The 25,231-nt window shown below is 35.3% G+C and overlaps 1 protein-coding gene across 4 annotated transcripts in view; it reads left to right on the top strand.

Moving 5' to 3' along the window:
• LOC118200977 (uncharacterized) overlaps positions 1–25,231 on the top strand; it is a 176,589-nt gene that overhangs the window by 67,670 nt on the left and 83,688 nt on the right. For all 4 annotated transcript variants that reach the window (XM_085827498.1, XM_085827497.1, XM_085827496.1 and 1 more), the window contains exons 7-9: positions 7,550–7,771; positions 11,679–11,879; positions 19,160–19,516. In XM_085827498.1, coding sequence (XP_085683624.1) covers positions 7,550–7,771; positions 11,679–11,879; positions 19,160–19,516 — 780 coding nt within the window. The remainder of the gene's footprint in view (positions 1–7,549; positions 7,772–11,678; positions 11,880–19,159; positions 19,517–25,231) is intronic.

Raw genomic sequence — 25,231 nt, 5'->3', positions numbered from 1 at the left:
GCGCGCAAAATGCTATATTACGTATTCTTGTATATTTGGCAGAAATGTGGGCAACTAACGGCATCTGTTAGTCCACATCTAAATAAACAATTAAACATCACAGAAAAGCCGAAAGGAAACCTTGAACGAGGAAAGAACGGGTTGCACAGTTAAATAGACGGCGAAAATTCATCCCCGTGGAAATCGCGAGTTACGCAAATTTTGCTACTTTTACGTTGCCCGTGGAAATCACGGGTTGCGCAAATTTTGATACTTTTACGTTGCCCGTGGAAATCACGGGTTGCGCAAATTTTGATACTTTTACGTTGCCCGTGGAAATCACGGGTTGCGCAAATTTTGATACTTTTACGTTGCCCGTGGAAATCGCGGGTTGCGCAAATTTTGCTACTTTTACGTTGACTGTGGAAATCGCAGGATGCGCAGCGAGAGGGTTAAAGCTATTTCTAGCATTAAAGAAGTAGGAATTAAAAGTTTTGTGTACAGAATTCACGTTTCTAAATCATTCATTATAGCGCTCTAGCACTTCTCCGATGTTGCTGGCGCGTTTGGTTCGAATTCACAGATGAATTTCAAGGCCTGTCTTGACGCCCGTAAAGTTTGTCCATGTCTTACACATTTTCGACTCAATTTTTCTCCGTGGCGTTGCTATGTCGTTGAATCTTTGCTTCTTCTCCCAATTCAAATTCTATGGAGAAGTTGCCATTGCTTCAGTGCAAAAGGCGAGTGACGCAAGGACTCACTATAGTGTCATCTCACACATTACATCTATCCTTAAAAAGTTTCGAATAAGTCAACATACATTCTACCCCTTAATATCTCTAAACAGTGTCTTTTCTGTAGATAACAGGTTACTCGTTTATAAATCCATGTTGCGACCCATACTTTGTTATGCCTGCCCGGTATGGACCTACTCAAACAAATCTGCTAGGAAAGGACTTCAAATGGCACGAAATTTTGTGCTAAGAAGTATCACGAATTCTCCATGATATGTGAGAAACTAGAAAATTCATGAAGAACTTCGTATTGAACAACTTAAACAACTCTAGTGCCATATTGCCCGAAAATTTCATAATAATCTAAAAAATATCAAAAACCCGGTATGAGGGTTTAATGACTACGATATCGATGATCCGTGCCACAGCAAACGGCCTATGGCCATTCTAAGCAACCAACTCGACTAAAGTTTGTATAAACTATGTATTTTACCTAATAATCTGCTTATTTTCTCTGTAACTTAATGCACTAAGTTTACATGTATACTACAACCAAATTTCCTTCATAGCGCACCTGGGATTCACACTTTATGTTCTCTATATATATGTCTTATGTTCTTTTTAACAGGTTGACACCACCTCTACAGCTCCTTTTTCAGCTTTCCAGATGGCATTTTTAAGTCTTTATGAGCTTTCGTACGCTTCAGCCTTCTTAATTCTCACATAGTCCCCTCCTTATTTGCTTACTATAATCCAGGGGTTCCCAACCGTATGCCCGCGTGCACTATAGCGCCCACAGATCGTTTTAGGTGTGCCCGCCTCTGTGCGATCACAATAAAAATGTTTTAGTTTTAAATAAAATTCTATTTGAAGGTTTTCTCATTGCGTCCAACACAGATACCAGCACAAAGCAAAATGTGACCGATCTCTTTTTTTATGTTCATGTAGTTATTGACTTTATCCAACTATATATTCTCCTTGAAAAAGTAAATGGTGCCCGCCTTCGAACAGATATTCTATAATGTGCTCTAGGGACAAAAAGCTAGGGAACCCCTGCTATAATCAATCTTATAAACCACTTAAAAAAATCTTTCGAAAAAAGTTTATGTACATATATGCGCGTAGATTCCCAGGACTACTGTTCCTTCTAATATGTTTGGCGAACATGACGTGTCCTGACTAGACAGTGAGTTTGACTACAAACTATGTCCTATGGAATGTAGCAAGGATGACAAGATGAGAAGGGCTAAATTACCCTTTATTTTCTGCAATATTACAGACGCTTCCACACTTCGGGTACAAAGACCAACCACTTGCAGTCTCAACGTAAAAATTATAAGAACTACTGACTAACTAAAATTTAAATAAGAGCTAACTTTGAACACTTTACACAAATGATTAACACTAAGACTGGCCTTTTAAATTAACTACGTATGTAGTACGCAAACTGCGGAAAGCTACAATACGTCTTCTTTAGCTTTCGAGAGGAATAAAACCTCTGGCCTTAAAGGCAGACAGCAACTGATGGCAAGCTCGTGTGAAATGCAGTGGCAAGGCGGCTCACTTTCTCTCCATCTAACTCTGCTCTTGGCAAAAAGTCACAACTTAAATACTTAAGCGTTAGCAAGTACAATTTGCATAAACAAGGTAACGCGTTTATCGTGGGCGGAAGTGGAATATAGTAGATAATAGTAGATGATAGTAAAGTTTTAAAATAGAATAAACGTTAGTAAAACTTAAGATCCTTACAAGATTTACTATCTTTATAGTAATTATCTTTTGTTGTTTAATTCTAAAAATACTTATTCTTCGATAAGGGGTAGGCTCTTTGCCCCAAGCCCCCTAGTGCTACACTGCCACTCTCTTGTGTCCAGTGTCATCTATTTTTCTCAAGAAACGAGGAAGACGAGGCTTCTCCACTGAACTCTTTGAGATACCTACACCGAAACGCAAGATTACCGAATTTTCGGTATCTGACGATATTATAAAACAAAATAAACGAGCACCCTGGCCCGTTTTTATTAAATCCGGAGGACTTTGTGAATTATGTTCATCGAAACAAATTAAATCAAAGTCACCATCTCAATGCTCCTTATGCAAAATTTCCTCAACGTAAACGAAAGGAAGAATTTATTTTTCATGATTTCCACAATGAATGATATTTTTATATATTAAAAAAGAATTATCCTGCTCCAACGGATAATTTGATTCTAATTAAAATGATTAAGTAGGTTAAAAATTGATTTTCTTCCTTTTCATCAAGCCTATTCATTGCTTGTATCACTTTATATGGATAAAATTATGTCAAAAGTCCCAGTTTAAAATTTTTAAAAAATGAAAAAAATTAAAACATTTTTGTAAATTTAATGTAAGATGTTTAATCATGCATAAAGAAATCTAACAAAACGTTCCAAACTCTTTTCCCAAAATATAAAATAATTTTTGAAATAAACGGTTAAATAATCAAATGCGATTCAAAATGTTCATTCCAAAAGAACTTCAAAACATAGATTATAATTTTAAACGTAATTCAGTTTTCTAATTTTTTATTCTGCAAAATTATGATTAAGGATCATTATGAGACTACAAATACAGTTTTCCTTTCTTTTAAAACTTGTAGCTAAGTAATAAAAAGGCCAGTAATTCGTAAATTATAAACGGCAGACAAAAATTCTTCATGAATACTTTAAAACATTGGTTTACAAATAGTTTTTATTTAGAGAAACTCTGGGAATAAGCAGAAAGCTTTTCTATTCTTGAAGGGAGTGCTGTAAGTCAGTTAATTTTGAAACATAATTAAAGTAATAGTGATATAAAAGTAAATGTTTAATTTCAATCGTAATTAAAAAAGTTTAAGAATACGTTATTGCGATGAAAACCTTTTCGGTTAATTAATTAAGAATAAATTTAATCTCTCTAAAGGAACTATTTTCAGTTTAATATATATAGAACATTTTGCGTTGGCTTACCAATTGTTACGTTTAAGACTTTACTATAACTTCAGAAATAGAAATTTAAGCATTAAAACTGTTATTCTTCTCTTATATCTTATTTTTTCGTGCAAATCATTTCATTGTTCAAATTTAAAGGAAACTAGAAAATTTGTTACTCATTGTACGATTTAGTGTTAATTGGTGAAATCACGTTTCGGTATCTTAAACCCCAAACCTGTTGCAAATGTAGTTTTCTCATTTCTTCGACTATTGCACTTCTGCATATACTCCTAGTCATCATCAATATGCTTAATTGGCTGTTTGTGTATTAAAGTTGAATAACTATTTACTTAATGATGAATAATTTCGCTTGATATATAGTTTCTATGTTTTGCTGATGATGCGTGTAATGTTTGGTTACCTCGGTATTCAGGACACTAGCGGCAACTGAAGTTGTTCAGACACTAGCTGTTACCGAAGCTGTTAAACACTAGCGGTAGCTGAAGTTGTTGAGACACTAGTGGTAACTGAAGTTGTTAAGACACTAGCGGTAACTGAAGTTGTTAAGACACTAGCCGGTAACTGAAGTTGGTCAGACACTAGCGGTAACTGAAGTTGGTCAGACACTAGCGGTAACTGAAGTTGTTCAGACACTAGCGGTAACAGAAGTTGTTAAGATACTAGCGGTAACTGAAGTTGTTGAGACACTAGCGGCAACTCAAGTTGTTGAGACACTAGCTGTTACCGAAGTTTTTAAGACACTAGCGGTAACTGAAGTTGTTGAGACACTAGCGGCAATTGAAGTTGTTCAGACACTAGCTGTTACCGAAGTTGTTAGACACTAGCGGTAACTGAAGTTGTTGAGACACTAGTGGTAACTGAAGTTGTTAAGATACTAGCGGTAACTGAAGTTGTTAAGACACTAGGTGGTAACTAAAGTTGTTAAGACACTAGGCGGTAACTGAAGTTTTTAGGCACTAGCGGTAACTGAAGTTGTTAAGACATTAGCGGTAAATGAAGTTGTTAAGACACTAGCGGTAAACGAATTTGTTGAGAAACTAGCGGTAACTGATGTTGTTAAGACACTAGCTCTGCTGAAGTTGTTATGACAATAGAGGTAACTGAAGTTGATCAAGAACTGCCGGGGTGTGTGAATAAATAATATTTTTATCTTATAATCTGAAATAAACTGCCAGTTGACCAATATCTTCGCGGTGGCTCATCGTAGGCTTAGTACCTTTTCAGCAATTTTGCTTTCCGTGATTGCCAAGTGGCCTAGTTTTTATGCCCGGGAGATTTGCAGTGCCGTTGTTGGAGATATTGTGTACGCTTTAATAAACAGTCAATTAAAACGCTATTAGAGGTAGGCGCGAATGCTTCTATCTTCGAAATATTACTGTTACTATCAATCTAAATACATCATTAAACCACATCAAAACAAACAAAACAAAAACAAAAATGTTTAAAAAAAAAGAAAGAAAAGTAACAATAAAAAACAACCCCCCTCAAAAAAAATCTGATAGGCTTCAGATTTTAAATTACGTCCAAAGGGGCGTTTTTTTAACGTTTTGTGTGCTACTTTTATTTATTAAATGTCATGTTCTTTGCACTTAAATCATAAAATTTAGTTCAATAGCAATGTCGCAAAATAATTTTAAAATGACCATATCTTTAGAATTTCCGATACACAGTTCGACGCGCTGGAGATAAAAAGGTTTTTTTACCCCGTAGAGTGTTGCCATTGCTCGCTTTTAAATCGTTCAGTTTGTTACTCAAAAATTCGTTAAAGTTTTACAAAATATGAAAATTTATAATAATAAAACAAATTAATAAATAAACAAAATAATCGATAATAAAACAAATTCTAGATTTCAAATTTGGGATTTCAGATGCCCATATTCGCAGTAGGATTACGTCATTCAAAATTGGATGGCTCTAGATACCGTTGTTTTATCACAATGCGAGAAATATACATACATTTATGCAGATTTTTCATTATTTAATTCCTTCAAATATAATGCAGGACTCTTAACATTTTGTGGCAACAGTTTGAAAATTGAACCGACATTTATAGGAGTCCGATGCAAAATGCCAAAACGAAAGTAATAGTCCTTCGGGACTCAAATCCTTTTTGACTAATAAAAAATAAAATAAAATATATACGGGATGTCCATAATTAAACTTGAAATTTGGAGCGGTCTGTAGCAAAAATTATGCAGCAGAATTGTATGAAAATTATCTAATGGCAGAATGAAATGATGGGAATTTTATCGAGGGAAAACATTAATTTCAAAAGCCACCACTAGATGGCGTTGTGCAATGTAAATTATTGGCGTATGCAAATAGCGTAACCATAATAATCCTAGGCGCGCACAGCAACCCTATGCGAGAGGCGAACCACAGTCATACTCGTTATCATACTCGTCAAGTGTGATGTAGCGGCGCCGCAAGTGGAGGAAGACAAATCCCAAACCATCGGGAGCACTAGTGTTCGGCGTACTGCAACATATGTTGACCAACTTCGTTCCACGGTTCATAAGATTCTTCAAAAGGTGTTACGCTACTATCCCTATAAACTGTCACTAGTGCAGCAGCAGCTGTTACTAGCTGATCTGGATAGTCGACAAACTTTTGCATTGCGGTTTCTTGCGCGAGTTGAGCTCCAGGATCAATGGCCATGGGACATTTTGTGGACCGACGAGGCCCACTTTCATATGGAAGGTGCGGTTAACACGCACAGTTGCCGTATTTGGGCTTCTACAAACCCACATTAATTCCTTTCTATTACACCCTTCGCATGTAACAGTTTGGTGCGGCTTTCATGTAATTCGAACAGCACAACGCCGCAGGGCCTGTGACATGCACCGCCACCTGTCAACGATACGTTTCATTATTAGAGCAATCCGTTATTCCGGCTCTTCAGGCAAGGCGATGGGATACAACCACAGTGTTTATGCAGGATGGTGCTCTTCGACACATCGCCCGTTGTGTGAAGCAAGTCCTCCGCCGCCATTTCGGTGACGACAGAATTATCAGCTGGCAATTTCCTACAGCTTGACCGTCTAGAATCCCCGACTCGAGTCTTCGAGACTGTGGAGATAGATACCTCAAGGCCATTTTCTACTGAGATCCCATCACATCTCTATCCGTCCTTAAAGAAAGCATAGAACGCCATATGTGTAAAATTCCCCAGTTCATGCTGCTTTCAACAGTCGAACATGGCGATTTTACGCTTCCAGATGGTAGCAGACAATGGTGGACATCACATCGAGCATGTTTTGTAAAATTTTGTAGATTATTTATATGTTCTCAATAAAGCTATGATACGTCACCTAGGGGTGGTTTTTGAAACTCATTGTTTCCCCTCCCCTCGATAAAATTCGCATCATTTCATTCTGTCATTGCCCAATTTTCATGCAATTCCGCTGTATAGTTTTTGCTACAGACTGCTCGCAAATTTCAAGTTTAATTATGGACACCCTGTATGTATGTAAAGTCTTTTATTTGTACTATGACTTCCTCACACGTCCTTTAGCAATCTTACGCATTAAACATCAGCGACTCTGATGTAGTCTCTCTTTTCAAGTAAAAGAGAAAGCATATGTCAATTTAAAAAAATATTTTCTAAAATTTTGGACTACATCCATGTGAGGAAATCGAAACGATGATTAGTTATATCAAATGGCATGCCTCCACAGTCTAATTGCTGCAAACCTTTACGATCTGCAAGCTTTTTTGTATATATTTTGAAGTAAACAAGAGGCATGATATAACTCTTTGCTGAAAGTTTCTTCATTTGTTTCAAATATTCAAGCCATCTTTCACAATTTTTTTATATTTAGCAAGTCGATTAGAAATAAATCAAAGTGTCTTAATCTAAATATAAGGATTTTGCTTTTTCAGGTTTAAAAAATACGCCCTGCAGATTGCCAAATATCACAGACTCTCACATTCAAGTGACAAGTAAATTTGACGATGAAGGGCAGGAATATTTAGTCTTCTCATGTCGTCCCATTGGGATGTATGCCCTCATTCAACCACCCGTGCCTTGGCGTTGTGTTGAAGGTACGTGGCGAGGCTCATTTCCTACGTGTCGCCGCCTGTTGAATGAGGTTGAAGTAAATGGTGAGTATAAATTTTACTGCACTTTAGGAAAGCAGCGGTATTATTTCCGAAATGATTTAGCTCATTCACTGGAATGAAAATCATAATATTTTCATTAAAAATATTATCCCTTTATTTAAGTAATTTTCATTAAAATTTGTAGATTCACTTGTGTGAAAACTGGAATAGTAGCAACTGCACTAGAGAAAGGTTAAAAGTACCCTTTATTAACTCTTTAAAATTTACAATGTGTCAACTCGACGCTAACAAACTACTCCTCTTCTGGAGTGGTAACTGAAAATTAGATAACGAAACTAAAAGTTTGAAGATATGAACAAGTGATAGAACTAAACTACAGAGCTCAGCTAGATCCCGTTTCTAAAACACCCCCGTCGAAACTAGTGGCAGCAAGTAAATGTAATTAAGCCACGTGAACCAGCAGTAAGCAAACATTTAAACAGCAGAGGTGCCGGCTTTAGCCTAACCCTCTTTTTTCCTACCGAAACTCGGTTTCTAAACTCTTTCTCTTGTTTTTCTCAGCAGTAAGCAAACATTTAAACAGCAGAGGTGGCGGTTTAGCCTAACCCTCTTTTTTTCCTAGCGAAACTCGTTTTCTAAACTCTTTCAAGTAGAATTTGCATTTCTTCACGCGGGCCACCAGATTGAAACATTCTGGCACTGATAATTAGAAAGGAAAGATTAGCAACTTAAATAAAATTGGTTACTTAAAAAAAATACAAATCCCTACAAATTATAATAAAACATTCTGACTGTGGCTAATGTAATAGGAAATAAAAACTATGCAATTTAAAAGGCAAAAGAAAAACCTGGCGATACTTTTAGAACAAGAAAAGAGGCAATGTAGAGATAATCTTATTTGAATCAGTATAAATACATATTTTAAGTTATTAATATGAAATGTGAGATAACGCAGAAACTTTACCTTCCTTCAAGCAACTCTTGCCTCCCAAGGATTCCAGGGCTTATATTTACGTTAAATTTTCGTAGAACAATAATCTGTAAATACCTTGATGGTAGTAAATCCAACAATTAACATTGACCATAATATTATTGTGCACAATAAGGCTTCTATTAAAAAGGATGAAAATAAAGAAATTGACACTTATCAAAATCAATAACAGTTTATACAGCAAAGGAAACAGTTATAAATAGCTCAAGAAAGAAAACAGATAAGGCAAATTATTATTATTACATTGTTACGAAATGTACAGGCGCGATAAGATGGCTTCCCCGCAAAGCAGTTTTAGGGTTGCCATAAAATAGAAAGGTAGGCAGGGTTGCCACATTTGGCGAGAAATCGCCCATTTGGCGACAAAATTGGCGATATGCCATGGACGGGTGGAGAACCTTCTGGAACGAATTCTTACCGGTTTAGCCCAGAATGTTCTCTAATACAAGCCAAAAGCTATATAAATCCTGCCGGTCCTCAGTCAGTTGCCTCGCATAGAGTCCGAGTTAGTTAGTATCGAGTTGATGTCTCGTCTAGCGAGTCAATTTCTGCGGAGTCGATCGTGTTGACAGCCGGGCAGCAAGAGCCGAGTAAGTCGTCGAGTTCACCGAAGGAGTCTCTTAGTGTATCGCGATTAGTGCATCGTCGAGAGAGAGTGTTGAGCTCCGGGAACGACTGAACCGAAGAGTCGGGAGCCGTACTCTGTGTGTCGTCGATTGCATCGCGAGTTGTAGCGTGGAGAGTCTCGAGAGTACATGCAGCAGACCGAATAGAGTCGGGAGCTGTATTCTGGTGTTTTGCAGTGAAGCTGTTTCCACCGTGATAGCCTGATAACCTGAAGGGTGTGTCACTGGTTGTTCCAGCGTGTTTAGAGTAGATCTTCGACTACTGCAAAAAGTGCTATTGGAGCTGTCCTGATTAATATTTGCTAAATAAAGTGTGTTTCGAGACTTCATCAAGTATCGTCGTTATTCACTCCAAATCTACAAACCCCGTACGAACGTGAAGGAAGAAAATAACGTAACAATATGATGAATATCATTGACCACCAAAACCATTCACAAGGCAAAGCACCAATCATCGCAAAGGCGCTCAACGAGTCGCTCGAGTTTGAACTGTGTAGCTGGACTGGGCTGATTCCAGCTTCAACGTAACGGATATTTATAGGCCTTGTCAAGCGCTTCAGGAGGCTTCGAGAAAAATCCCTTCTGTGCGTTTTCCTGAAACTTCAATAATGTCAGTTGTTTGAGTTCTGAATTAGTATTTGTTCGGCGTGTTATTGTGTCTTAATAATATAACATGTAGTTAACTTTTGATTACATGATATTACAAGCATATTCTTTAGATTTGTCCTACAAGTGGTTAAAACGACTAAACACATAATGCCCACAACAATAAAAACGATTTAGAGTTGCAAGTTCTACATTGTAATTTTCGAAATGGATGCTTGCAAGCATAATTAGTAGCAACAGATTTGATTAAACCAAAGTACAGAATAAAAGTTTACGTAAAATGCATTGCGTAAATAAATAAGTAAAAAAAAATTGAAATATCTGAAAGGTTTCAAATTTTATATTACATTCAAAGGGGCGTTTCTTTAACATTTTATCTGTTACCTTTATTTATTAAATATCACATTCTTCGCACTTAAACCATAAAATTCAGTTTAAGAGCAATAGCGCAAAATAATTTTAAAATGAGGCAATCTTTAGAATTTCCGATACAGAGTCTCGCGCGCTGGAGATATGTTTCTTCTGTACAACGTTGCCATTGCTCGCTTTGAAATCATCGAGTTTGTCAACCAAAAATTTGTTAAAGTTTTACAAAATATAAAATCGATAATAAAACAAATTTCAAATTTGGGCTTTCACATGCCCATATTCGCAGTAGGCTTACGTCATTCAAAATTCGATGGCTCTATGTACCGTTGTTTTATCACAGTGCCAGGAATATACATACATTTACGCAGATTTTTCATTATTTAATTTCTTCAAACATAATGCAGGACTCTAACATTGGTGACAACAGTTTGAAAAGTGAAAAGGACATTTATAGTTAACCAACACAAAATCCCAAAACGAAAACAATAGTTCTTCAGGGACAAAGGCCCTTTAGACTAATAATAAATAATGCGCTAAAGAAATGCATACTTCCGGGGGCTACAGAAATTGATGGAAGTACTTCAACAAGTACTTAGTTTCCATGCACCATTAACAGAACAGCGGATCCACTGGGTTAGGTGCTCTTCAGCATGTCGGATCCTGTCGATGATTTTATATTACACCCAAACGTTCTCCCATTTAAGGCACATACACGTCTCCAGAGAATTTGGGCTAAAAATCATTAGAAACAGCATATCTTTAGAACTTCCGATAGACAGTCCCGCCCACTGAAAATATTTTTTTTTTTTTTTTTTCTGAAAAGTGTTGAATGTGCTCGCTGTGAAATCGTTTAGTTGATTAATAAGAGTTCGCTAACGTTTTACAGAATATGATAAAGATGATAAAACAAAGTCAAAATTCTGGTATTCTAGGTGCCCATGTTCGCGTGGAGGATTACGTTATTCAAAATTGGATGGCTCTAGGTACCGTCGTTTTTTCACAGCGCAAGGAGCATTCACACTTTTATGCAGATTCTTCATTATTTAATTTCTTTAAATATAATACACGACAATAACATTTGGTAGCAATTAATTTGAAAAATGATACAACGCTTTAAGAGACTGCTGTTTTGGAGACTAATAGTCCTTCTGAACTAAGGCTTCTTTGGGCCAAAGAAAACAGAACACAGTTTAAATTAAACTTAATCGCCACTTAACCATAAACTAACCGTTAAATGTCTTAGTTAGAGATGTGAAGAATCCAGACTTTTTTTCAATTTTAAATTTTAAGGAAAAGTGCAGTTAAACTTTTATTTGTATTTCCTATTAATATATAAGGTGTTGTCTTATTTTTAAAGAACTAGCGAATCAAGTGAACAAAGAATTTCGCTGTTCGGACACGGAAGTTCCCGATCCCACTGACTGTGCGTTCTTTTTCAAATGTTCGCATGGAAAGGTTGACCGCATGAAGTGTCCCTCTAATTTACACTTTGATAGCAACAAAAGAAGATGCGAATATCAAATCAATGCACGATGCTCCTCTGTGCTACCTTCTGGAGGTAAATACTATACTGCTTCAGTTTTATGTACATTATTTATACCTATGTATAGTATAGTTGTTTTGTATGCTTCATATTTTTATACATTTCTTTTGATTAATTTACATTTTGCTTTGCCCTTTGTTTTTACTGTAATTTTTCTGTATTATGCTTTTTTTTTTCATGTATAGTTATGTATTTAGGTTGCTTGATTAAGTTTTCATTGAAGTTAGGCATTTGTATGTTGTTGTTGTTGTTACTTACTCTCTGACACTTGTCTGACAGTAGCATCAGCCTAAGCCCACGAAATTCCTCGTGGCAAGGGGTATGTCGCTGGCAACAGGCCATGAACACCTTACAGGTGACAGTTGGGATTTAGCTCATTTCCGCTCCCAATTTTTGTACTGTCTGATAGTAACATAAGCCCAAGCCCACGAAATTCCTCGTGGCAAGGGGTCTGTCGCTGGCAACAGGCTATGAACACCTTACAGGTGACAGTTCGGATTTAGCTCATTTCCGCTCCCAATTTTTTTACTGTCTGACAGTAACATAAGCCCAAGCCCACGAAATTCCTCGTGGCAAGGAGTCTGTCGCTGGCAACAGGCCATGAACACCTTACAAGTGAAATTTCGGATTTAGCTCATTTCCGCTCCCAATTTCTTATTGTCTGACACTTGTCTGAGAGTAGCATCAGCCTAAGCCCACGAAATTCCTCGTGGCAAGGGGTCTGTCTCTGGCAACAGGCCATGAACACCTTACAGGTGACAGTTGGGATTTAGCTCATTTCCGCTCCCAATTTTTTTACTGTCTGACAGTAACATAAGCCCAAGCCCACGAAATTCCTCGTGGCAAGGGGTCTGTGGCTGGCAACAGGCTATGAACACCTTACAGGTGACAGTTGGGATTTAGCTCATTTCCGCTCCCAATTTTTTTGCTGTCTGACAGTAACATAAGCCCAAGCCCACGAAATTCCTCGTGGCAAGGGGTCTGTCGCTGGCAACAGGCCATGAACACCTTACAGGTGACAGTTGGGATTTAGCTTATTTCCGCTCCCATTTTTTTACTGTCTGACACTTGTCTGACAGTAACATCAGCCCAAGCCCACGAAATTTCTTGTGGCAAGGCGTCTGTCGTTGGCAGCATGCCATGAACACCTTACAGGTGACAGTTGGAATTTAGCTCATTTCCGCTCCCAATTTCTTACTGTCTGACACTTGTCTGTCAGTAACATCAGCCTAAGGCCACGAAATTCCTCGTGGCAAGGAGTTTGTCGCTGGCAACGGGCCATGAACACCTTACAGGTGACAGTTCGGATTTAGCTCATTTCCGCTCCCAATTTCTTACTGTCTGACACTTGTCTGACAGTAACATCAGCCCAAGCCCACGAAATTCCTCTTGGCAAGGAGTCTGTAGCTGGCAACAGGCCATGAACACCTTACAGGTGACAGTTCGGATTTAGCTCATTTCCGCTCCCGATTTTAATGGAGAGCAACCCAGCCCACCCTTCTCCTCTTCCACCAAATCACACGAGGGGACTTTCGGCTCGCTGCATATTTAAAGTGCCATCATGCCGCACCGACACTACAAACATCCATGCTTTCTTCGTTACGTGTCAAATCATGCACTGCATTACAGACATTCACGCCTTATTCGGGATTCGAGCCCTTTGGCACGGCAGTCAGCGACGCTAACCACTATACCGTTTGGGCGGCCGCTTTTATATGTTTAATTATTTATTATGTAATGTATAAATAACCGTTAAAATTTTAGGAATAACGAGTAAAAAACTCAAAACGTAACTTGTAAAAATCTACCTAGCTTTGTGAAAAATTTTGTCACTATGTTGGCGACATTTTGTAAAATCTCATCAGATTTAGCAACGTTTTTTAAAAGCATGGAAAACACGATTTCATAAGCATAGAAGTTGGAATTATTTGATCAGAAAATTTGAGCTCACTTTTCGTCTGTCGGAAAAGTAAGTACAAAACTAAGACCGGCTGATATCTCAATTTCTTTTCAATTCTGAACTAAGTAGTGTATTCTAGTATTCAGTGCTTTATTGCACTTCATCTCAATGTGAAAATCTGCAATCCTATTGAAATTTTTGAGCTCAAACGTTGTGAATTTCCGACAAGAGATGATCATGTAACTTTGAATCTGCAATATATATTCTTGCTTCTAGAAGATATTTTAGCAATATCCTTGTATTCTCGAAGAAACATTTTGTTGTTTTCTTTTCTTTCATTAATTTGTTATTGCTTATGCTCTAAAAGGCAAGTTTTTCTTTATGTTACGTATTTTGTTTTCCGGAGATTGAGGGTTAATAGTTTTTTTTTTTTTTTTTTGCTTTTTTGTACCACGTAAAGGAAGTATTGTAATCGCGAAAAATTCGGGTACCATATTTCAACGGAAATATCAATTTTAACCGATCTCCAATCCATTTGCACGATTTTGTTTGCGTGACGTGTATACTTACTCACAGAAAAAGGATTCCTTCTTCTAAAACGGTTTATAAAAATGCATTAAAAAGGGATGTTTTTCGTGCCCTCTGTATGTACTTATGTATGCATTTCGCCTAACTCAAACTGAATATCCGTAGAGGGTATACATTTTGTATATAAAACTGATATAACAACGAGTTGTGTATATACCTGTTTTATTGTAATCGGCATTACCAAACGCACAAACATACAAACAAATATATCGGCATTACCAAACGTATATACATACAAACGTATATACGTACATACATACAAACGTATATACGTACATACATACACATACACACACACACACATATATATATATATATATATACATATATACATATACAAAGAGAGAAAGAAGTTCATAACCAACTTTTCATGAAGACCAGAAATTGAAATTCAAATAAATAAATTACCAAAAAACCTATAAACGTAGAATTAGCATTCTGAAAAAAATTATAGAAAGATTAAAATAAACTATTACAAGAAAAGCCAAAAATAAATAATGAAAAAAAAGAACATGAAAGAAGAGGAATCCAATAAACACCTACATAACGTCGTTAGGATGAAGATCTAGCGAAATTAATTACAATTATATATATATATATATATATATATATATATATATAAACAGTAAGAAATTTAGAACCAAATCCCCAAAGACATAAAAGAAATGAAATTCAAAACCAATAAAATCTAAAATCACTCCAAAATATGTAAAAAAAAATCAACCAATAGTCATCACACCGGTGGAGTAAATAGAAGGGAAATACAAAAATAACAAAAAATATTTAGGAAGATGAATGCACTCAATATCTGATACAACGTTATGAAGAGGAAGTATATCAGATTTAGTTGAACCTCCCCCAGTGCTTAAATTGCGCCGGAGCCCACCGGAGCCGGAGCCCGGAATTTGAGAAGCACCGGAGCCCAGCTCCGGTGCTTCTCAAATTTTAAGATAAATTACAATTTTAGCCGGAGCGCACCGGAGCCCTAAATAAGATGAGCTCCGATACTTCTTTTTGTAAAACTGATCCACAATTTAAAGGGAACAAAATTTAGAATTCCTAACGTTTTAGATTAACAATAAGCAGACTTTGCAATACTCTATTTCCGTAGAAATACGAATTCGTGAGAACATGAGACGTTCAAGTAAAGTCCTCTCACTCACATGCGGAAACCTTTTCCTTTAAGAAAAGCAATAAATTTGAGGGAGTTTGTTTAGGAACGCCTAAATTTCTTGCCATGGCATCGTGTCTAGTGTATTGTTATCGATGCTTACAGTTAGTTATCCTCGCAGGAAGGAAAATTTGTGTTCTGAAATGTGCGTTAAGTGACAACAAGTACACTAAGACCCCGCTTAACGCGGGGAATACGTTCCATTAAAGTAGAGCGTAATGCGAAACAGCGCTAAACGAGGCTATCTTAACATGTAAATAATGGGGTTAGGGGAAGATAGGTAGAAAATTGGTTAATTATTAAATTTAATAATGTTTTTTAATAAAAATAAAACCAAACATTCATTTCTTACAAAAATAAAACAATATAAACGAATATACTTATAAAAACAAATAAAATTCTAAGTCAGTCAGATCGTTCAGTCTATTCTGGGTTTCCAATTTTCTGATTTTTTGTCAAGAAGGCATTATGATAGATTGGCTTAATGGCATATTGCGCTCAATTTCGTCGTCAATCCATACAGACAGTCGTTTTCCCATTTCCTCTATAATGTTATTTCTAGAAGGGGTAATTCTAGTTGCAGAGCTTGTTAACGTAGTTGCAGTTGCCGATGACAGTATTTTTTCTTTATATTCTTAAGAATTGTCCTTATTGTTGAAGTTGCCAAAATCAATGCAGCACTCATTTGAGATTGACGTTCACCAGAATCTAATCTTCTAATCGCTTGCATTTGAGTTTCCAGTGAAATGCTTTTTCTGGTTGCTTTCTTTTCTTGTGTTTTACTCGTATTATCACCCACGATAAAAACTAAAGATCATACATACTATTTGTCACTGTATTATTAATCGTTATAGTATTATATATCAAATTTAAACTTACAATAATGTCAACAAATGTTGTTTCAAATGATAAAAAGCAAGAAACACAACTACACTGTTTCGGATATGTTATTTGGAAACCTAGCGCTGCGCACAATTTCGAGGAATCCCCGGGTTGAAAAAAAAAGAGCGCTAAACTGAAACAGCGCTAAACAAAACAGCGTTAAGCGGGGTCTTACTGTACAATAAAAGTGAAATACTGAGATAAACTGCTCAAGCACGTCCTATACATCGTCTTCCCACAGGATCCACTAATTTGGGGGGGGGGAAGCGTAACCAGAAACTTTACATTTAGGAGTCCGATTCAGGACTCATTTACCCCTGACACCCATCTGCTTGATGGCTATAATTATGTCAACAGAGAGCCGCGGTCAAAGAGAAAGTTCTTTCTCATCAAGATTCCTCTCATTTTTTGTTTCCACCCACTCATACCCTCATTCTGTTTCGCCCTGGAATTTTCATCAGCTATACTTTAAGTATATTTAATTTTTGTGATGATAAAAGAACTCCCCCCCCCTACGATCAGAACTTAAATTGGGCCGAAACACACCGGATCTCGGCTTCGGTGCTTCTTAGTTTTTGTAATAAATCATAATTCTAGCCGGAACGCACCGGAGCCCCGAGTAATATGGCTGCTGCACTTCTTTTATGTAGTTGAATAACAATTCCAGTAGAAATTTTATCTCGAAAATTTTATTTTAACAATAAAATTATATTAAATCGCATATTAAATTTCAATTTATCTCTTTACATTTTATTTATTTTAATTAGTTAATTACTTCAATCTTTAATTATTTCAATAAATAATAATTAATTACCCAATAATTATCAATTGAATTATAATTAATTAATCATATAATAATTATTGATTCATTAACAATTTATAAACATTAATTAAATAGCTATTAATTAATTTGATAATAACTAACTATTTAATTTTAAAAGTATTAGAGAGTTTAATAGTCATTTTATTTATTTATTTACTCTTGTTCCTCTCTGCTGACGGTCTTCCATAGGGCTCCGGCACTTCTAATCTTAGAAATTAAGCCCTGACCTCCCCTCTTGGAAAACTACTGCGTTTCTATTAATCCAAAATTACCTGATGAACCATTCTAAATTATTTAATTGTAACAGTTCACCCGAAAATTCTGAATCCCTCCTTTATATTGGACGGAAAAATACTGGGATTATTTTGTTTTAAAATAAAAATGTTTGATACTGTGTATATGCATACACATACTTCCTCTTAACCGATTTAAAAGTCCTTGCCCGGCCTTAATTTTCAAATTCTTAGACAGTTATTTTAAATGTCAAAAGTATTCAGGTTTTGCCAAGTAACGAAATCTAACATTTAATGCGATCGCCTGGTTCCTATGCTTAGATTTTCGAAAGTTTTTACTCTCGGCCTTTTGTCATTTTAATAACCTGAATCTTGCCGAGAAAACAGAATTTTCGCCAATTGCCACCCCTTTTCCGTAGAATTAAGATTTTTCTTGGTCAACAAAAAATTGAAATCTTCTGTCTTGAATTTTCTCGCCAGTTTATAATCTGCTAATAGTGAAACAGTAATTTGACTTTTCCCAACTTCCTAATGTTGTAACCCTAGGCGTCCTTAGCCTGGTGCTGCATACACTCCTCCATTTTTAATAGGTTAAGTTAGGTTATTTAATTACGGCAAAGCCTCGAGGGCTATCTGTCTAAGGGAAGGGATGCCTTCGTGGAGGACTTTCTAAGCGAAACTGGCTCGTATACACGTTACACATAGGGAAAACCACGAAAACACCCATGCAGCCAGCCCTTTCGTGGGATTCGAACCTCGGACCGAACTACCAGTGTTACCGCTCGGCCGCTGGTGGGGTTATTTGGAATAGAAAAATGGCTGCAATATTTAGGAGGAGTAACTGTAATTAAAGATTAAGGTTAATTTTGGATAATATAAAAACCAAAATATTGATAGGACATTTTGAAATGTATGTTAGATATCTGTTTCTATTCGGTAACTTTTATTTAGGTTTGTAACCGTTGATTCTTATTTTATGTCTCATATACTGATCCGTAGTATGCTACATTTATTGTCTTATATCGCGTCGGGGAATTTCTTTCGCATATTTTGAAAATCAAGAATTTAAATTAAAATATTATATAAATTTGCATTTTGGCGCAGGAGTATTTTTCTAAAGCGTAATAGAGACAAAACGCGATCGAATTGAACTGTTGGTAGTTTTAGGGAAAGAGACAAATTCTCCTTGAAATGTTAAGATCTTTCTATGGAATTGGAAATTTTTCTTATAAAATATTTTTATTATTAATATTTGTACTTTTTTCATTAAACTTATCACATATTACTCCTTTTGTTTTTAGCAATTTATACAACCTTTACGATGTTTTAAACTTTAAAAAAACTCCCATTGTGTTAAGATTTTTTTTATCATTTTAGAGGAGATAATCAAGTTAATATTAATTATTAAATATATACTATATATACATAATAGAACATACGACGAAAAGTTGTTTTTTTTTTATTTTTATTCCTCCACTGCCAGTTTTCAATCTTAAAGTTTTTCTACCACTAGTGACTCAAGTTACATTTTTCTCAGAATGTTATTGTTTGTTGAAGGATTAGATGTATTTACTGATTAAGGCTTTTAAAATGAAATTATTTAGCATTATTATCCATTTTTCCAATAGTGCTCATTCATATTTTTCTTCCGAAATTATTACGTCCATTTTCTTAGAATACCTTCGGTTTTAAATTTAGCAATAGAGACTCTGCAAACAATTACTCCAGCGATCTGGATAGGACGACCCAACATTTCACAGAACCATACCGTCGACGAACAATTCTCCCTGATGGGTACGGGCTCTGCTGGAGAATTAGTAGTCTACCCAAGGACTACCTTCACTCTGCAGTGCCTCTTTCCTGAGAGTGTTTGGGGAACTGCCAGTTGGTATGTACGCTACAGTGATTCTGATTCTTCTGTCATGATGTCGAATGTCCAGACGAGAAAGAGTCACGTTGCTGTGACTGTAACTGCCGCCAAAGAAGAACACAGTGGGACATATACTTGTCGCACCCCTTTTGGTGTTGAACATAGTATAGTAGTGAATATCACAGGTAAGAATTTATAAAAGCCTTCGTTGATATTTCAGAAATTAATGACAGAACAAGTTTTCAGGGCGAGAATAAGATGCAAACTGTACTGAATAAGTTAAATTATTTAGAATTCGTGAGTTAGGTAAACAGTAGTTGGTGTATTTAATTATGGCAAAGCACACGAGGGCTATCTGCCAAAGGGGAGGGATGCCTTCGTGGAGGACTTTCTAAGAAAAATTGGTTCGTATATACGCTACACATGGGAAAAATCACGAAAACGCCTATGCACCCAGCCCGTTCGCGGGATTCGAACCTCGAACAGAACGACCAGTGTTTAGCGACTTTACCGCTCGGCCGCTAGTGGGCCTAGGTAAACAGCAATCGGATCCAAAATACCGTACCTCCAGTTTATTTTCAGACATTTATATTTTTCAATTTCGCTTGCAAATATCATTAACTAAATATTAATGAAATTATTTTATTTTCGGACTTTAATATTATTCAATTTTTTTTTTTTTTTTTTTTTTTTTTTTTTTTCAAATATCATTTACTAAACAGTAAGGAAATTATTTTGTTTTCGGACTTTAATATTGTTCAGTTTTGTTTGAAAATATCATTTAGTAAATATCAATGAAATTACTTTATTTTTTCACGTATACTATCGATCATTTTTTAATAACTTGTAGGATTCCTCATGGTGTAATTCTAAGTTACTGTTGAAAGTGAAGAATTTTAAGAACTAGCAAGTGAATAATCGCTTGAGTTCGTGTGACAGGAAACAACAAGATGAAAGGGTGAAATAACCCTTTATTATTCAAAACAAAATTTGACAGAACTCCGTCTTGGAGTGTACAATAAAGCCGACACTTGGGCTTGAACATAAGAAACTAAGTATTAAACTAAACTAATCTTAACTAAAGAGGTATAGCCGAAGCTATTAAAATTCTAAGAGAGTTGGCCACTTAACGTTAATAGACTGTGAAACTATCAAGGGCATAAAGTACGGCCGAGCGTGATAATAGCTTACGAGAGAGTAGCCTAAAAAGGCGGACGCGTGCAGCCAGAATACCTGGTATCTCTCTCACTAAGACCGAAGAAATAACAAGCAAGGCTTTAAAAAAGCATGCAAGTTTTCAGATTTTAACAGTCGCCCAAAATGGCTTGTTAAGGTTTTTTTAATGCTCTCGCTGAACTCGCAATCTACTAGTCTCTAGTTCCACTCACTACTGCTTATTATCTTTTTTATCTTTTTATCATTTTATATCATTTTAGCTTTTTTATCTTTTTTATCTTTTATATCCGTTTTTATCTTTTTTATCATTTTATCTTTTTTAACTTTTATATCCGTTTTTTATCTCTCTCTCTCTCTCTCTCTCTCTCTCTCTCTTTTTTTTTTTTTTTTTTTTTTTTTTTATCATTTTACCTTTTTTATATTTTTTTTAATTCGCATTTACGTCATTTAAAATTCAACAGGAAAATCACAAAAATTTCAAAAGCAGTATAACAGTATATGTTTAGAATTCTTGATGCATTGTTAACTGTTGGCATGCATTTTCTACTTTTTTAGTATTTTCTCAGTTCATCTTATCTATGTTCAGTTTTATTAGTAAGGTAGCTTAAGAAACATTTTACTTTTCTTTATCCCAGAAAGGCGTTACCGCAGAAGGGCTATTACTCTCTCTCGGAACGGCATTTTGCGTCGAATTGCTATAAACCTCCATATCCCTGTTAAAATGTTGCACCAAATATTATTGTTCTGTACCATATTTAAATAAATTAAATAATGAAACATATGCATGAATGTATGAATGTTTCTGATATTGTGAAAAAAGTAACGAAACGTATAGTCATAAAATTTTGAATAACGTAATCATCCACCCGAATATTATCTTGAATTTATAATTTGTTTTATTATCTATTTCATACTTTTTAAACTTTAACGAATTTTTTATTAACAAAATCAACGCTTTCAAAGCGAGCAGTGGCAATGCTCTGTGCATAATCAAATATTTTTTTTTTTATCTCTAGTGAGTGAGATTGTTTGTCGGAAACTCTAAAAATATGCAGTTTTTCAATAGGTTTTGCCCAAAGGTGCGTTAGCTCAAATGCTCTCAAAATGTTTATGTATATGTAATTGAGGGGAAAAAAGCCTCCCCTTTAGTCGCAATATAAAATCTGAAACCTTTCAGATTTTTCTTTTTTGGGGTGGAGGGTTTTTTTTTTTTTTTTTTTTTCTGTTTTTAACGTTTTGCGTGTTAGCTTTATTTGCTAAATATTAGGCTTTTCGTAAAAATTCAGTTCAACAGCAAAATCACAACGTATTTAAAAATAGCATAACTTTGAAATTTCCGATAGATAGTCACGCGAGGTGGAGTCAAATGTTCTCAAATCGTTAAGTTTGTTAATCAAAAGTTAAATAAAAATTTACAAAATGTGAAATAGATAATAAAAAATAACATAGTTATATCAAAATGCTAAATATTTTTAATTAGATAGATGATGAATTAAAAGCATTTTTATTATTTAAATGAATCCGATTTAAAAGTAAGAAACGAATATTCCTAACCCTTTCCGGCATGCTACTTTTTAAAGTCGGAGTTTTGATAAAAAAAAAAAAAAGGTAACTAGTCCTAGAGGAGTACACAAGTAAAATTTTGTGAAGATAGCACTTATTGTTTTATTATTCTGTGAGTTATTCTGTGAGTGTGCCCAAAGTGGCACACTGATTGAATAGAGCTTCGAAAAGAGTGCTGAAACGAGCATTGTTGGCAGTGAACTGACCGATGAGATGCGAAGAAATAAAGAATACAGACTCTCAGTGGTCCTAGATTATCGGTGAGCCCACTCTGGGCACACCTAGAGTTCGCCGTTTGATTTTAGGCAAGATTTCAAGGTAAAAACTTGAAACTAATATAGAATAAGGAGATTAGAATACAGCCAAAAAAATAACATAGAAATTTCTTTTCAAACAATTCCTTTTATACCGTAAAAACCATCTGGAAGATTTCTTTGGAGAATGAGGGTCTTAAAAAACTAAACATGGCTAAAATATATGGACTGGTTTGTGTTGAGCTGCCATCTACTATAAATAAAGAAGGTTCAGTGTATCCTATAGTAACCTATAAATTCTTTTTCATTCAATTTTTCTATGCGTACAGAAGGAAATTTTTAGGTGTGTCCAGACCGGACACACTGTGCCGCAAAGGGTTAAGAACTGCATCTACCGCTTTTAGGTAGCTTAGTTTGTTAATTCACAAGAGACAGCTTCAATTTGAAAGATAACTATCTTACATTTTTCCAAACGGCAACAGACTCGAATCTAAAGTTAAACGTCGCATTTACAGTGATTCAAGACTAAATCTTATTTCGAGACTAATAACCCTTTTTTGGTCTAAAAAACAGAAAGATTAACCATAACGGTTTTCCTGCGACAAAATTAGGTTAAATAACTATTCAGTATACATATAGCGCTCTAAGCCTTAGAGGCCTCAGAGCACTATATGGCTCTAAGGCCTCCCAGACTTAGAGCGCTATATGGATCAAACTGTGAACTTGAAATATATTACTTCGGAAAGTGTAAAGTTAATGTTAAAAACGGAGAATAACTTTATATGTATACATTACCTTTGAAACAGCCATTGCTATACTTAGGATAAGTATGAAATTTCAAACTAACTTAAAATCTAAACTCCAGTGCACATGCAGTGTTTAAGAATTCAGTGCAGTGGGTTCTAGAAATGAATGTAGACAATTTGTTTAACATGCACAGCTATGTATTTTGAGTTAAATGGGAGTGATTTCACCTGAAAATATCTCTTTTCCAACTATAGTAAGATCATAAAGGTATATTTGCTTATTCTGATGATGATTCATAAGTGCACCTCCCACAGAAAAGAAACGGGACAGTTCTATATCACCTGTTATATACTGGAACGACTGCCGAAACTGCTGCTGAGACTGCTGAAAAACTTGACTATATAGCATTGTTTTAACATGGGTATTTTGACAAAAAATCGGACTTTTTCTGAAATAACATACCAATGTTTTTCCATATTTCGATTCTACGACTCAAATTATGCTTAGATGTTAAATTTTTTAAATTTTAGTGAGATATTTTTGGAGGAATTAAAAAATTTACCTTGGCGCATTTTTTCAGTTTGCGTCAAGAATAATTCATTTGGCTAACATCTTAATTTATAGCAATCAATTTTCCTTTCCATTTTTCTTCATTGTACACGAGCAGAAGAAAGGTCATCGTTCATACTTTCAAATAATATTAACAAAGTGAGTAAACCACATTTGGCGTTATTATTGCTTATAACTAATATGCTAAATTTCAAAACGCGCCAGTATCTAAATTCACGTATATCTCAGGAAATTTTGAATAAAAAACTCGAATTTTTTGCCGGTATGCCTAGAAATACATCTACTTTAAGCTGATGGTAAAAATTTTAGAAGTTAGAATCCAAAAATTCTTTTTTGTAAAATTTATTAAAATGACTTAAAAATACAAATTAAAATATAAATCATAAAAAATGGGTTAATTTTATTTGCAATGAACCTAAATTTCGAAATGCGAAAGGAAGAATCAAATAAGCTTAATAAAAAACAGATATTAATCCATATATACCAAATTCAATTAACACCTAAGAACTAAAATTTTGAGAGCCAGTTTTTTAAAAACTACTCGTGTGAGTTTTACTAAAATTGGCACTTTGGTATAATTTGAGTCCTAGAATCGAAATATGGAAGGAAAAAACTGGAATATTATTTCAGAAAAAGTCCGATTCCGTGTCAAATGGTGTCCGCCGATAACATCGCGGCAAAAACATCGCGGACGAAAACGTCTTGGAGAAAACAACGCAAGACAAAAACGTCGTGCTACAAAATATCGTGGGAGAAAACATCGCAAAGAGAAAACATCGCAGTTCTAAAACATCGTGTTACAAAACATCGTCGTCGAAAATAATGCGGTTCAAAAACTTCGCAGTTTAAAACATCGTCGTCGAAAATATCGTGGTAAAAAATAAAGTATCTACAAATCATCGCATGACGATAACTTCGCAGACATGCTTTTTTCAGGTTTTAATAATTGTAAAAGGATGTTCCCATAATGATTTGGGAGCGCAAGATGTAAAGAAGGATAATTTTTACTTTCACATTTTTTATTAACTAATAAATTTTTGCTGAAAAAGTAAGAAGGAAACTTAAGCATAAAAAATTAAATGCAAATTATAGGTTATACTTTTCATGAAAAATTACCAGTAAAAACTTCATAAAAATGATTTATTAATGTTAACTTTGTTAGTTAACTATGTCGGTTTAAAATTCTATTAAGTGCTATACGTTGCATTAATTTTCTATGCTTAAGTTTTATTCTTATTTTTCAACAAAAATTTATTAGTTAATAAAAAGTATGAAAGTAAAAATTATCCTTTTTTCCATCTTGCGACCACAAATCAATATGGGAATATCCATTTACAGTTATAAAAGCCTGAAAGAATCATGTCTACGATGTTATCGTCATGCGATGATTTGTAGGTACTTTATTTTTTACCACGATATTTTCGACGACGATGTTTTTGAACTGCGAAGTTTTTGAACCGCATTTTTTTCGACGACGATGTTTTGTACCACGATGTTTTAGAACTGTGATGTTTTCTCTTTGCGATGTTTTCTCCCACGATATTTTGTAGCACGACGTTTTTGCCTTGCGTGGTTTTCTCCGCGACGTTT

This window comes from Stegodyphus dumicola, chromosome 12, assembly GCF_044657685.1.
Source record: "Stegodyphus dumicola isolate Sdum_Otavi_A_Nest chromosome 12, ASM4465768v1".
In the NCBI taxonomy this organism is placed as follows: Eukaryota; Metazoa; Arthropoda; class Arachnida; order Araneae; family Eresidae; genus Stegodyphus; species Stegodyphus dumicola.
The sequence above is the reverse complement of the archived record's forward strand: the minus strand, read 5'-3'. Positions and strand labels throughout refer to the sequence as shown.